The sequence below is a fragment of the Coptis chinensis genome, chromosome 4 (genome assembly GCF_015680905.1).
Source record: "Coptis chinensis isolate HL-2020 chromosome 4, ASM1568090v1, whole genome shotgun sequence".
Taxonomy (NCBI): Eukaryota; Viridiplantae; Streptophyta; class Magnoliopsida; order Ranunculales; family Ranunculaceae; genus Coptis; species Coptis chinensis.
The window spans coordinates 29,495,271-29,511,302 of NC_141459.1; the positions used below are offsets into that span (position 1 = coordinate 29,495,271).

The window sequence follows — 16,032 nt, forward strand, 5'->3', positions numbered from 1 at the left end:
CGTGTATGCATGTGGGTTCAGTTTTGTCAATGAAAAGACTTGGAGCTTAGTTTACTTTTCAACTGGGAGTCCAAACTAGATGATGTTTTTTTTCTTTTGGTGGTTGAAACCGCCAAACTTTGTCTGTAATCTACTTTGGTATCATCTTGCTGCTTCTTGTACAGAAACTCTAATTCCGCAATAATAATGGGCAGTTACCAAAAAAAAACTTGGAGTCTTGAACAACACAACAACCTTGATATGTCCAACGTATTTATTGACCTTTTTGCGCGCTTATTGGTGGTGCAACTGTGCAAGTGTGCAACGTGGACATTTCATATGCAAATGGTATCTGCTCTGCAACACGGGTATGGCGCGATGCCAAAAAAACAGAGGGAAAATGACCAGCTGAAAAGTAATCTTAAAAGGTTGCTTCATTGCTTCATACTTTCATCAACTAATTTGGTTGCATTCATCAAACTATTAGCCAAGGGGACCACTATTTCATCAAGAAATTGACCCAAAACCGCTAGGAACCACTTGAAAATAAATAAGTTCCTGGCTCCTAGAACTGACCACCGCCTACACCAGGGAGGAGGGCTTGAATCTTCATCGTCAGAGAAACTACTAGCTCCAGGGATCTTGAAAAAAAAAAAACACCCTGTATATATTGTCAAATGCTTTATGTAACGTTTATTTTTTTTTGCTGGAAACTAAGTTTTATGTAACGTTAAATCACTGAAGAGGGTTGCTTACTGTACCAAAGTAATTAGCAAATCATGTCCGCTTACTGTACAATGTACACTGCAAATGATGTAGGATGAGACACCTGCTATAGATGCAAAGGCCTATGAAATATATGAAATAAATTTGGTAATAATTGTTGATGATACCCTGCTAATATTAAGCCACGCTGTGCTGCTCTTCTGCAGTTGAGTTTTTCAACATTGGTGCAAGTTGTTGATGATACCCTGCTAATATTAAGCCACGCTGTGCTGCTCTTCTGCAGTTGACTTTTTCAACATTGGTGCAAGTTGTAGGGGTCCCACCGCAGCACTGTCATTGCTTGAGAACTCATGGCACTTCCACATGCACCACAATCTTTCCAACACCTCCAAACATGTGCCTTGTGCATGCAGCTTCAGATCCTTAGTCCTCTGCTTGAGTGTTGAAAATAAAACTTGGAAATACTGTTGTGATGTCCCTGTAGACAGTAAATCATTTTAACTTCTGGCACAAACCAATGAACTATCCAGAAGACAATCTTGGCATGTAAACTATTGTAAATGTGCTCTGAATTTCAATAGAGATATATAGAATACTATCAGAAGTATCTAGTACATGAAGACAAGCAGTTAATTAAAATAATGTCACATTTTCATTTGAGAATTGTACTTTTAAAGCATTAAAAATAAACTACAGGAGTGGCGTGCAATTTTAACAGGTCTTTTCTATCGACGGCACTTGTGGTAATCATTTCTCATATAAATTGTTATTGGATGCCTAATGTGAATATTCTTCTGTCAATGTGTTCCAATTTCTACAAAATGTGGATTTTAAGTAAAAATACAAACACATGCTATCAGAAGTAAATCACAAAACAGGGAATGAATTTCTTAGAACTGAAAGATTCATATCAGAAGAACCAACAGAAAAGATGGAAAAAGGAATGATGTTTTCATACTATTAATAATAGAAATCCAATAGTAAAGCAATTGAAAACCACTTGGAACATCACTACAAGAAACAGAACATACTCCAATTTAAAAAGAAAAAGATTGATGCAGCTAAAATATATATAGTAGCAGCAACAAGGATAACCTTTTCATTTAGTCAAGCAGAAAAGAAAAGGATCCTTTTCTCAAAATTAATACGCACAACCTTTTGTTTTGAGATTCAAATCCAATGGTTCAGTTGTTAGTGAAGGAAATTTCATTGGAGTATAGAGACAAAATGGTTAACTTCCAATACAGGACGGATAATAAACGATTCACAGGAAGCGGAACCAGAAAAAATAAAATAAATTAAATAATAATGTGCTCCATTTGCAGAAAGGCATATATATTAAAAATAATAGTACCATACTTCAAATAAGGAAGAGTCATGTTCTTTAGAAGGGTAGGATTCCGGAGCACAAAAGCCTGCCATTCTTCTTTGTTTATTTTACCATCCTTATCTGCATCAGCATCTGCAAATGTCTGCCCGAAGTGCGAAAATGTCATATTACGCAAAAATAATAACTTCTGTAATAGGCTGCAACAAAAGAAATTTTCTTTCATCTTTTTTGTCTTTGAATTTTCGTTTTTGATAAGTTAAAATTATAAAGTTGAAGTCCTTGCCTTGTCAATGATGGCCTCTAGAAGTTCATCAGACAGTTTCATATCCGACTCCATTAGAATAGCAACTACCATTTGCTTAACCTGGGAGCAACAATAATTTACGGAAAATGATAATAATAAGGAAAAAAATGGAATAAGAATGAAAAGAAGACAGTACAATAATGATATTAAGAAATAAACAGAAGTATCATATACTAACAATATAAGGGTGAAAGACTAGAACAAAACTAACATAAACTAATGCTTATCAATTTATACTCACAGCTAAAGACCTCCATTGTAATGGTTTTTCCAGTCAATACATTTTTTCTCTTGATTCTCAAAATTACAACTGCCTTTTGTTAACACAGATTTTTTTAACAAAGTGACGTGTCCTTACTCTGCTGATAAAAACAGCTCGAAACAACTGATTTACCTTTTAATATGCAAAGACACTTAACCAAGCCTAGGCAAAGGTTATGGAGTATCCTATTTGAAGAAAGAGATGTTTTTGTTATGAAATGGCATAGTTGAAGGTGTCGGGGCAAAAACTGTAAGCTACAGATCTACCAAGACACTCTTGAGAAACTGACCTTCCAAATATCGCAACCAACAGAATGACGCACAGAATATTCAAAGTGATGGTGAATTGGTTTGTTTTGATGTTGAGACTAAACCACTTTTTAGTTTGGTGGCTGCCTACATACCCTAGAGAGATCAAATCTCTGAAAGTCTACCGCGTATAGAGTTTCCAATGTAGTTCTGCTAAGGAAAACTCTTTAATACGTAACCACCCGAAACCCTAGAGAATCTCTGGTTCTGAATTCTTATCCTTAGTTTTCAATTACATTGAATAGAGTCATAACCTCCGGATTCTGTGGGATCCGACTGGGCCTTGTTTTCAGCTGATTACGGGCTTACAGTGAGGCTTGGCCCACATGCCATGCTGTGACCTGGCTACGAACCCGGGCTAAGCCTGCAGATATGAAGGATCCAGTCTAGGTGCCATGCCACGAGAACATGCCCAGCTGGTCCATAGAGACGATGGACTGCTGAGCATTCTGTGCCCTGGCTACGAACCAAAGCTAAGCCTGCAGATATAAAGGATCCAGTCCGTGTGCCATGTCTAGAGAACATGCCCAGCTGGTCCATAGAGATCTTTGTCTTCTTTGAAGCGTCCCGCGCCACCGGCTATGAACCCGGCTAAGCTTCTGATATAAAGTGGTCCGTCCGAAAGTTATATATCCAAAGAACATGCCCACCGGTTGGGGACGTATGTCTTTGCGCGCACATGCCCAATTGTCTACGAGGGACGCCGCGGTTGCAGCATTCCATCAAGTTGGATGTCTCACTGCACACAATCGATCCAACGAGGCCACAAAATAGGAGGATCAGATAATGTCATGTGGACCATTTATGAGGGTCCACACATCGCTCCCACTCTGTCACGTGAAGCAGCCACGTGGCAGAGAAGAGAAAAAGAATCTGAAAACGTTGCTTTCGAACAAGCATGCCAGCACTGATATACCCGAGAGTGTTGTTATACATGAGCACGATGACTTGGCAATCCTGGTGGCTGGAAATGAAATAGTTGTTTCCTATGCTCAACTTAAGTACGGTTTGAGACTTCCTTTGGGGAAGGTGATGTCCAGATTACTGAATTGGTGGGGGCTTACCCCTGGGCAGATGATGATTTTGTTCTATTTAGTTATGAGCCGAGTTCGCTATATCTGTCAGTCTTATGGCATCAGACTTAGAACAACAAAGATTTACCTTATGCTCAGGCCTAAGAAAAGGATTTTGAAAGACATTCAATTCTTCACTATTGACTTTGTTTCTTCGGATAGGAAGTTCATTCATCCCCCTGCTCATTACTTAACATGGCATACACCAGCCTACAGAGTTTGACGCTGGGCAGGCCGCGGAACGGATGTTCCAAATAATTTCTCAGGTGAGCTACCTTAAGAAATTTGTATTTTCTTCTACCACAGTTTTCTTTGTTATGCAGCTCAATTTAGTTCTTTCTTTAACAGATATTTGGATTTCTGATGCTGTGGTGAGTGAAGTCGATGAGGATGCGGTTCAACATAATCTTCAAACTTTGTTTGCTCTCCTAGAGATTATTAGGGACTTGAGTTACCCTGATACTATCGTTGCATGGGGTGCCGCATACCTTGTTCATCCTCTTCAATCTATGATGCCCGTTATTACTGGGCAAGCTAGAGCTTCAGAAAAGGAAAATGAAGTACGTGTTGAACCTATGACATCGAGGAGGCTTCCTCGTATTGCTCCTTCAGACATCATCCTCCCTGGTTCATTGGATGATGGTGCTCAGAATTCTGACATAGGTGATAGGGTAGAGAATCTTGCACAGCGTCAGGCGTATATCTATTATTCTTCTGATGAAGACGATGTTACACCGATTACCGCGAGGAATTCTGATCCTAGCTTAAGATCCTGCAGCTCAGTTTTGCATTCTCTACAAATTGCCATCTCCAAGTCTATTTCTATCCCGCTTTCTCCAGTTGTTATGCGAGGTTCTAGAGAAAATCCACATGTTGAGGGTGTTGTTGAGGTCACTGCTTCCAGTGTAGTGGCTGAGCAGAACCATGTTAGTGCCGATGTGAATGGAGGGGGTACTCCTTATGCTATTCCTGATGTTGTGGATGATGTATAGTCAGCTCGCTCTGTCCATGTCTCTGGTCACTCTGGGAACCACAGAATGAGAGACAATTATGTAGATAATTGCTCTGCTAAAAGAGTTAGAAATGACCCTTGTTCCGGTTCAGTACCATTTTCACTATCTTTTCAACATGCTGAGGAGGTCTTGATTAAATCCTCCACCCTTTTTCGTGAGACTTGTGCCGAGGCTAAGCTAGAGCTTCAACACTCACGGGACCATATTACCACTTTGTTGGAAGAATGTCATCGACTTAGAGAAACACTAACTGCTCGTGATGAGATGATTACATCTAAAGACTTAGAGCTGATTACTTTAGCTAATAAGCTCAAAGAGTCCCAAAATGTTGTACAAGCTATGGAGAGTGACCGTCGTCTAAGTGAGGAGAATACAAGTCGTGTGGTGCAGGAAAACTGGCATCTAGTTGAGGGGCTCAAGAATCGTGTTACAAACTAGCTAGCTTGACATCTTGCTTTTCTTATTACGTATTTTCCGTTTATAGTCCAGATATTTCAAAGGCTCCTGCACTTTAGTTATCTTAAACTACTATGATGTTGCCTGTAAGGTGAAGCCATGGACTTTTATGAAATGAAAAATCTTCAACTGCGGCTTGACAATAAAATAGAACTTAAAAAGTATTGGCATGAATATTAGCAAAGCTATATACTACCGCCCCCCAACACTGCATGTGGATACGATTAACATGTAGTGTTGAATAAGAAAGTTTAATTTGTGTATACTGGTAAAGTTGAGTATTTTCACCAGCGTAATGTAAATAGCAATAGAATCGATAAGGAATCTACGTTTGGCGATTCACCAATATTCCGTTTGTAAAATAACTCAGTTGAATAGATGCAACCGGGCTGAGCATGTTGCTATGCTCAGATTATATATACCAAATGACAGTGAATTGTAGCTAAAGAATAACCCGATAATCGGACTGAGCAGTTTTGTAGTAATGCTCAGATAAAATAAGTCTATATAGTTTAACCCTTGTAGGTGTTATTATAGACATTTTTGGAAAAGATTATCCCAGTTAGCCTGAAGCATAACTGGGCTGAGTTTTTTTGCTGTGAAGCTCAGATATGACGTTAACGCACATAGTCTGATTCTATGCATATTGTCATTGGTTTAGAGGGTCAATGCCATACAACTGTACCAAACGATGTTCTCTATCCAAACTTGGGGGCGCCTCCAAGGGATAGATTGCATCAAGCACTTCGGTTTTTAAAGTCCTAAAAGTTCGGAGTTACCCAGTTCACAAATAGGACCAAGCCAGAAGGTCGACGCCATTTACTCGGACCAACGCACAGTGCGCTTCTGTATGTTGGCTTTTTGAACTTCGAGGATTTGTGTTTCACGCCGAAGCCAAGCAAGAGGGTCAAAGCCATATACCTGGACCCGATACTTTAGTCGTACGAGACATTTTTCAAGCCTGACGCACTCGCAACACTTGCCTCATCACCGGTCCCAATCGATGCCAAAGGTTTTCACAAACAAGAGGATCGCTAAAGTCTGTACCAGGCCAGAGGGTCAACGCCATTCACCTGGATTATAGAATTTGAGCTGGAAGAACACCAAACTCAACCAAGCACACTGAGCGCTTGAACTTGGATTTTAACAAGAAATGTGAGGCTCCTTACTTGACCAGGCGTGCTAAACATTGGAACCTGGATTTTTACAGGGGAAGTTTGATTACCACATTAAACCTAACCAAGCATGCTGAGGGGCAAAACTTAGATTTCAGAATAAATGGAAGGGGATTAGCCACCAGCCCCATTTTAACTAGGTGCGCTAAACGCTTGAACCTGAATTGTATAGTAGCAAGTAGGAGGTAGTTCACCAATTCTAACTTGACCAGGCGTACTGAGCACTTGAACTTGGGTTTAGAGTTGAAGATTGAGCACATAAGAATGATTTTCTGAGTTCAGTCTAGCTTTGTTTTACAAACTTTGGTGCAGAAGTGAAAACCTTGTGGAACTTCAAAAGCTCATAAATACTTCAAATATTAATTCGGCTATGGCAAAGAATTTATAATAACATGCCTAGAATTTCCTGGATTAATTGATGCAAGTGTTGAGGCTTTGACGCCCCCAGCATTGTTTTTGATTTACTGAAATGGTATATACAAAATATTCTGGTTCTGATATCCCTGCATGCCCCAAAATAAATTGTACTGAGGTTGATCTCATTATCGTGGGCCTTAAACTAGCTTCTCCACTTGCTTTATTTGTTGCAATTGATGCACTGTAGTCGCCCCCAATAACGCTAAAGTGCCCCTTCTGTATGGGAAATTCGGAAGCATGTTGATATGAGAACTTGAGATTGGCTAGATATAGTTGGAGATGCAGTCCACTAGAACAAAGTAAATTGTGTAATGTAGACTGATTTTGATGGATCATTTCTTTATTGAATCACAATTGAAATCAATGACAGAAGTAGCTTATTGGCTATAGGATGTGAACCATGTTGTGATGATCACAACATCTTGGTGTAGACAACATAATGTTTTATACCGAGCATGCTGAGTTTGATTATCATACTTCAACCCTCAGAAACTGAGCATACTGAGGCGAACGCTCTTGTTTGAACCTCCAAAGATAATTCAATGTTGCCAGATGATTCTGAAGAACAAGGTAAAGTAATTGTTTTGTTCCGGCTAGAATAACGCCTTTGACATAGACAATTAATTCGGCCTAGAGTTTTGCTGAAGTCGCCCCCCGTGATGTTAAAGTTTCTGAAATTTCAAATCTTCCTCAATAGTAGCATACCTATCTGCCCGCACCAGATACTCTGTGGGTACAATTTCTCCTTTCAGGGCTCCAGCCTCGATCAACAGTCATGCCTATATCGCCTGAAATTTGTCTCAGCCCTGCGGGGGTTTCGCTCTCTGGCTCCAGTGTAACCACCCACAGAATTATGGCAGGCTTCGGTTTTGTGGCTTCCAGTGTAACCACCCACAGAATTATGACATATAGTTATGTGGTTTTGGGTGCGGCTGGAGGCGTGGCTCCTTGGATGATGCCTCCTCTTTGGAGACCTGCTCTCCCTTGGTATGGAAGATTCCTGCTAAGAGTTTTCTTCCCTAGGCCTTTTGTTGTCATTTCTCCTAAGCTTATCGTTTTCTCTGGACAGCCTGAGCAACATAAACATTAGAGTTTCTTCATCGGATGGGTGAGCATCGTGGCTTAGATTCTGAGGGCCCAATTCAGGCCCAAGGCGTTCTTGCAAACGCCTAGGTAAAATGGATGGTCCAGATTTGGTGGAAATAGCACCCGGCCTAGGCCCAAGGCGTTGCTGCAAACGCTGAGGCAGCATCGAAGGTCTTGCCCTAGTAGATGCAAATCCGTCTCTATGTGTGACGACTCGAGTATCCCTAGTTGCATCTTGTTCCCCTGCTGGAACAGTAATTAGCAGGTTCTCCACCAAATCTTCTTCTTCATGTTGAGCGTCCAGATTCTGTGGGGGAATCTGACGCGCATGCTGATGATGAGCATGACCTCGTCAGCAACAGTGTGCTGTGCTATTTCAACATTAGGAGGAAAGTTTTGTGCAATTTATGGAGCCTGACTGGTGTCAGCCAACTTTTGATTTCTTTTGGATCTACCAGCAGCCATTGATCGTGATATTCAATAAAAGAGAAAAACATGGTTGTGGGGTTCGCACCCCACAGACAACGCCAAACGATGTCAGGGCAAAAACTGTAAACTACAGATCTACCAAGACACTCTTGAGAAACTAACCTTCCAAATATCGCAACCCACAGAATGACGCACATAATATTCAAAGTGATGGTGAATTGGTTTGTTTTGATGTTGAGACTGAACCACTTTTTAATTTGGTGGCTGCCTACATACCCCAGAGGGATCAAGTCTCTGAAAGTCTACCGCGTATAGAGCTTCCAATGTAGTTCTGCTGAGGAAAACTCTTTAATACGTAACCACCCGAAACCCTAGAGAATCTCTGGTTCTGAATCCTTATCCCTAGTTTTTAGTTACATTGAATAGAGTCATAACCTCCGGATTCTGTGGGATCCGACTGGGCCTTGTTTTCAGTTGATTACGGGCTTACAGTGAGACTTGGCCCACATGTCATGCTGTGCCTTGGCTACGAACCCGGGCTAAGCCTGCAGATATGAAGGGTCTAGTTTGGGTGTCATGCCACGAGAACATGCCTAGCTGATCCATAGAGACGATGGGCTGTTGAGCATTCTGTGCCCTGGCTACGAACCCAAGCTAAGCCTGCAGATATAAAGGATCCAGTCCGGGTGCCATGTCTAGAGAACATGCCCAGCTGGTCCATAGATACACTATGTTGCTGAGCATTCTGTAACCTGGCTATGAACCCGGGCTAAGCCTACAGATAAAAAGGGTCTGGTCCAGGAGCTATATCCAAAGAACATGCCCAATTGGTCTACAGGGACACTGTGCTGCTGAGCATTCCATCGAGTTGGATGTCTCATTGCACAAAATCGATCCAACGAGGCCACAAAATAGGAGGATCAGATAATGTCATGTGGACCATTTATGAGGGTCCACACAGAAGGTAAGTGAAAGAGTTTCACTAGGGGACTATCTTAGCAGTTTTACAGAGGGGAAATGCTAAGTTCAGAAAGGCACTTAGCCATTGACAAGAGAAATGTAGGTTACAAGGTTGCGTCAGTTTTAGATATACACTTGGATAAGAAAAGGAGTCTTGAACTATGAACCAGGACTGCACTAAGGCACAAAGAAGAGAAACCAATGATCAAGGAATGGCATTACTACTCTAATAGCCCTTTTGAATAGGAAGGCTAAGGTTTTACAGGAAAGTGTTTTTGTCCTGTAAATGCAGCAATATTAAATAAATATTTACATAGTGGATGGGTTTTCAAGTTCATAGGAACACTGAGAACTCTGTATTCTTTTGGACACTGAAAAATATACAACTTGCTGATCTACTTAATCCATCTACCACGCTACAACATGCTATAGCCTATAAGCATACATGATACACTGATACCTAATAAAAGAATCAAATATTTACCACCCGAGTGTATAATCAATATACTTTGAATTTGTGGATAAACAGTTAGTGTTATAAAAACAAAATTTGAAGTCGAACACACATGGAAAGAAACTCACTTCATCCCGTTCAATATACCCAGTTTGTCTCAGATCATAAAGCCTAAATGCAACTGCAATAAATACAATGAAAAATCAAGTCCATGTACTCGGTAGGTATTGTTTGATAATACAATAATAAAAAATGGGTTTGTTCAAATCTTACAGTCAATCTTTTCCTCAATGGGTGCATAAGGATGGAAAACACTAAGTGAATGGACAAACTCCTCAAATTCAATAACACCATTTCTCTTTTCATCAAAAAGATCAAAAACCTACACAAGAAATGACAATAATACAGAAAATGCACAACTGCTAAAAAAACATAATAGGGAAAGATAAAAAAAGATTCCATAATAGGTAAGTATATCCTACTTCATTCACTAAACGGAGGGAAACAACGACATGCACTTCTTGTGTATGGAAAATTCTTTCTCTAAACCTGTATAAACCTCAAACTGCTTATAAAAGTACAGTAAAGTACCTTTTAAACATTTGCAGTAGTCAAATGAGAGTTTGTTTGAGACAAACTCCAAGACTTCTAACTTTCTACGGAGTCCCCTATCCATTTCTAATATCCAGGCCTATCTATTTTTTTGGAGTCCTACTGCATCTCAACTTCATGTTTATACTTTTCCTTTGGTTCATAAATTTCCTTGATTTATCCCGATAAGCTGAAATGATCAGTAGAGAACGAAATAGCCTAACAAATATTTCACACTCCATGGAGTTTGTCTTAGTCACAGTCCGAGTAATTTATATAAATAACTGAGACATTATTAAATGCATATCTTGCTACGGTCTTACTAGAAAGGTAAAATATGAAGTAACTTTCCAGTGATTTATGAGAAGCCCTAAAAGCATATTCCAATTTCTAGTAACAGAGTTCTTGGCTCAAAGGCATAGGTTGCGATAATCCTTGTAAACCATCAAATATGTAGTCCTAAAGCACCCAAAAGTACATTCCAGAAGAGAACTTGCAAGACTTAAAGACACGTCTCAAGACTTCCAAGCATATACATTTTCGAAAAGTGAAGGATGGGATTACATGTTATTCCCATCTAAAAACATAATCAACTTTTAATGTAGTGCCTTTGGTTTCACAACTGCAAAGCAAAGGGCGGAAAAAATGTTAATATTAGAGCAAAAAGAGTATTTTTAAACTATGTCAAACCTCAAGAAATATAAGTTTCTTATAACTTTTTCGTGGAGATTCTCTAAAAGAAAACTTGAAATAAGAGAAAGAGTAACAACTACCAAAAATGGGTATATTCTCAAAACAAGACCTTCTCATTTAATGGGGATTACATATTCTAAATGCTAGCCTGAGTATTTACAGTACAAAGAAACATGTCCAAGTCATACAATATGCATGACCTAAATATTCAAGAGTGACAAAAGAAGGTAATTTTTAGTTTAAACGAGCTTACTCTGTCAAGGAAAAGATTTTCGCCGTAAGGAGTCTTGAATAGTGCCAGTTGAAGCTCTTCCTAGGAAATAGATAAACAAAGAAACCCCATATAATCATTATGATATGCACAGCCCGATTGAGAAACACGCAGACAGCCACAGAAAAGGTAATTTAATTACTATAATGACCAATAAGCAATGGATCATAATGAGCAGCAAGCAAGCAATGAATGAATTCCAAATTTCCTACATTACATGCGAAAATCAACTCCTTGCTATGGTCATGCACCTCAGAATTGGAATTGGTTCACTAAGTATGATACACACTTGTCATTAGAAGCTGTTTGGAGCTTGGAGAATGGTCGCGTATGTAAACTAATAAACAGGTCAGTCTTATTACTAGTTATTATTGCCCAAAGGCCAGGGACTGTAGTATAACATAAGGGTTTTTTCAAATGTTTGGTGGGTGTGCCCCCCCTTGCCGATCAGCTATCCCTAAAGGTAATCGAACATGCAGCCATTACAAAAAATAAATAGAGAATTACCTTATGAATTAAACCATCGTCAATAATTGAGCTACTCAACTCCTTAAACAACTCATATAACGCCTCTATTTCATTAACCGAAACTGCAACAACAACACACAAAACACAATTCTAATTATCAAATTAATAGTAAAAATAAATAAATAACAAGAATAACGAAGCTTACAACGTGATTCGTTAGCAAGACGAGAGATGTCATTGTAATGACATGCAGTTGGGTGGTGGTAATAATGATTGAAACAACCAGCAAACACACATATACAAGCTTCAACCAATGCAAATAAAGGTAAGCAAGCAGCACATAGTTTTTCACTTATGTTTAAATAACTCGATGCTTCTCTCTCTCCATTCGAACTCAATAAACTCGAACTAATAAACCTGTTTTTATTATTATTCATCGATCTCATTTTTATTCTTAAATCTTGAAACTTCCCTCTTTCAAATATTTGGTTTTATATTACTTGGAAGGTGGACATTGGGTGTGGATCCCGTGCGTTCGGAAGTTGCTTAGTAGATTCCACCTTATGTCTTCTTGTTACTTCCTATTTTCAGATGGAATGTCTTATCTGTCTCTCAAAGTGTGGGCCCACATAGACAATCAAAAAAGTGATCAGAAAAGGTTAAGGATGCTGATTAGGCATAATGACTCGAGAGTCAAGACTGAATATTTTACTTACTTATTACGTATTACAATAGCAGCAATAATTGAGACAAGTGGATCGAGAATTCGAGATCATCATTGATTATTGAACGACGATGGAATGCGTTCCAAGTTTCCAACTATACTCTATACTTTACAGAATGTGTATGTATTTCGTTTTTTATTTGAATTATACTAATTATTAAGTATTATTAAATAGATAAGAACAGTGGCTATCTTATCTCATTATTAATTAAATTCTTATTATTCCTAAGAGGCTAAGACAAGATACATCAAAAGTTTTACTAGAATGGTAAAATGATCATGGACTAATTTTTTTCATATCCTCAGACACAAAATATACTTGAAGAAGATGTGAGTGGTAAAAATGTACATGAGATTGTAGCTAGGGTACGATTTTAGCAGAAAAATCATTGTTATTTTTAGAGAGTACTAAATTTACTTATTTACTGTGCTTGGAGTATTCCTTTCCTTATAATCAGCACCGAAAAAACAGTGATTTGAAAAACAAACTCAGTTTCACCCCTCCATAACTTCCCTCACTTATAGATAAGATAATTTTCATTTTCAGCAAAAAATTTAATGGCGTATATTGTGTTTGAGGGAGAATTTGGTAGTAAATTAAAATGAACCCAAATGTTTCTCTAATCTAATCTAATTCCATTTCTTTAATTCAAATTCCCTAAACTCAATCAAACCTTACACTGAAATCGAAAAAACCATTAGGCATGGTTTAGAAATATTTTTTTCAATCAATTTCTCTCTTTTTTATGGAGTGACAGCTGAAATGAATAGAAGAAAGAGAAAGATTGGACTGTGGAATATTAATGAGAGGGGGAGAATCAACAACAAAGTGGTGGGTTATATAATTATTTTCGTTTTATTTTGGTGGAACTCTTTTTAACATGGGAGAAGAATGAGAAGACGCGGGTCGCGTCTTGGGCAATGCCAAATCGAGCACGGGTCGCGCTGAAGGTATTGGAGGTCGACCAAAGGCAAGAGCGCGGGTCGTGCCTTGAGCAAGACTAATTAGAGCGCGGGTCGCACCTTGGGCAAGGCCAAATCGAGCTTGGGTCGCGCTGAAGGTACTGGAGGTCGACCAAAGGCAAGAGTGCAGGTCGCGCCTTGAGCAAGACTAATTAGAGCGCGGGGGGCGCCCTAGTTGGTTTTGGCAAAAATTTGTTAGATTCGTATGTTTTCTATAAAGGAAAATCTCCAATTTTTGTGGAAACTATAGACACGAATATGCACTCATGTTGTGCTATATAAACACCTCTGTAACACAAAAACCAAATCAATCAAGCAACATAAAACCTTTCTTCTCCTGTGGACGTAGGTCACTGCATTAGCACCGAACAATTATAAATCATTGTGTTTTGTCTCTTTAATTAGGTGTTTAATTCTACATTGTATCAGAGTGGAACGCTTAATCTCTCTCTAAATCAATTTAGATAAACACAATACACTATGTCAGATCCAAAACCAAATCCAAAGTCTGTTGTTACAACAGAGACTGATTCTAATCCTGGTTGAAAGCTGTCATCAGTTCTCTTGAATGGAACGAACTATATACCTTGGTCTAGGGGCGGTTTAAGCTTATCGCCAGTGGAAAGAGGAAATTAGGGTTCATTAATTGTGCAAAGGTGTGTCCCCGCCATTGATGATGCGAATATGAGAATTGGGTTTCTAATGATCGCCTTTGTTCGATCTTGGTTACTCAATTCTATGGAGTCTACTATTCTTTGGGATTTTTACTTTCTTTGATTACTTGAAGGAGATGTGGGATTCAATTGAAGATTTATACGAAACTAGAACAATTCTGCCCGTGTGTTTGAACTTCAACTCGCAATCGGTGCTTTGCAACAAGGTGAGAAAACTTTTACAGAACACCTTGGGAATTTGAAGAAATTATGGGATGAGTTAAACATATATCGTCCATACACCACTGATGCGAAGACTCTGTTGAAACGGGCTGAAGAGGATAAAATCTTCACAGTATTTCGTAGTCTTAAACCAGAATATGAAAATCTAGAAAGCAACATTCTAATGGAAAGTGCTCTTCCATCACTTGCTGCTGTTTGTGCAACTATTTAGAGGGAGGAAACAAAGAAGAAAACCATGAACTCCGAGGTAAAGTCCTCAATCTATGAATCTACTGTATTACTTGCAGAAAAAGATTTTAGAAAGAAGTCACAAAGATTTGAAAAGGGTAAGGGAAAAAAGGGAACCGTCTCACTGTGATCATTGTGGAAAAAACTGGCACACCAAGGATCGTTGTTGGGAATTATATCCACATCTTAAGAAAGAAAAGGAATTGTCCAAGAAAGAGTATGCTGCTGTTGCCGAGACATTAATGTCCAACTCAGATATTAGTCATCAGTTGAGTCAAATTCTCCAACAACTCACTAAGTCCATGTCTTCTAGCAAAGGTCAGTTTGCCTCAACTCATGTGTCAGGTAATTTACATGCCTATTCTACTATGCCAGAAAATAGTAACTCATGGATAATTGATTCAGGGGCTACTGATCATATGGCTAATTGCCCTGCCTCTGTCCATAATTTTGTGTCCAAAACTGAAAATCATAATATTTCCATAGCAAATGGTTCCACTGTTCCCATTCTAAGTAGTGGTCAAGTGAATTTTTTTTTATCAAAAACTCAAGAGTGATGCTCTAGCTAGTTGTTCCTAGCTTCATTCCCTGTTCAACTTCTATCTGGTGGTGGTCCTCCTGATTTTGATGAAAATGATGGGGTTCAGTCACAACAACGTAGAGTTTCCATTGGTGGTGGTGTTGGGTCACAACGGGTGACAACACCAAAGTCACAGCAGTCAAAGGGTGGGTCCTCAATGCAGTAGTCAAGGGGTGGGTCTTCAATGCAGCAATCCTCAAGCTAAATATGTACAAAGAAAATATTAAAAGTATGACCACATTCAAAGAAAATATAGATGATTTGTGGATATTTTTTGCGATATTTGTTGATATATCATGATATATCGCGATATATTCATGATATTTGCAGTTAACAATATACACACACAGTCAAGCAATATTTTGCAATATTTGTCGATATTTGTCGATATATCTCGATATATCCACACAGAAAGGGATATATCCACGATACATATCCATAAATCAGGAATTGATATTTTGCCATATCCTGATATTTTATACTATGGTCATATACACACTTTTCAGGGTTAATTGAGTTTATCACAAGAAGAGATCCAAATGCAAATTAGAAAGAACTTTCAAACAAAATAATTTTTTTGAAAAACCAAAAACAAAGATACGATGGAGAGACAGCAGAACGACGAGCTCTCTAATTTTTTTGGCCT

General features: G+C 38.9%; 1 protein-coding gene across 5 annotated transcripts; it reads right to left on the minus strand.

The window, feature by feature from the left end:
- Positions 1-235: 235 nt before the first annotated feature.
- Positions 236-12,755, minus strand: CBL10 (calcineurin B-like protein 10). 5 transcript variants are annotated; one of them, XR_015221907.1, is made up of 9 exons: positions 12,201-12,721; positions 12,035-12,117; positions 11,510-11,569; positions 10,246-10,354; positions 10,101-10,153; positions 2,319-2,399; positions 2,065-2,177; positions 741-1,183; positions 236-620 (listed from the first exon to the last, which is right to left on the minus strand). XR_015221907.1 is itself a non-coding variant. In XM_086607922.1 (8 exons), the coding sequence occupies exons 1-8, from the start codon at positions 12,439-12,441 to the stop codon at positions 1,129-1,131; spliced, it is 795 nt and encodes a 264-aa protein (XP_086464048.1). In that variant the 5' UTR covers positions 12,442-12,721; the 3' UTR covers positions 394-1,128. The 5 variants fall into 5 exon arrangements, 2 of the variants coding, with proteins under 2 accessions (XP_086464048.1, XP_086464049.1); XR_015221908.1 differs by having other exon boundaries at positions 736-1,183; XR_015221906.1 differs by having other exon boundaries at positions 394-1,029; positions 1,071-1,183; positions 12,201-12,732.
- Positions 12,756-16,032: the final 3,277 nt, after the last annotated feature.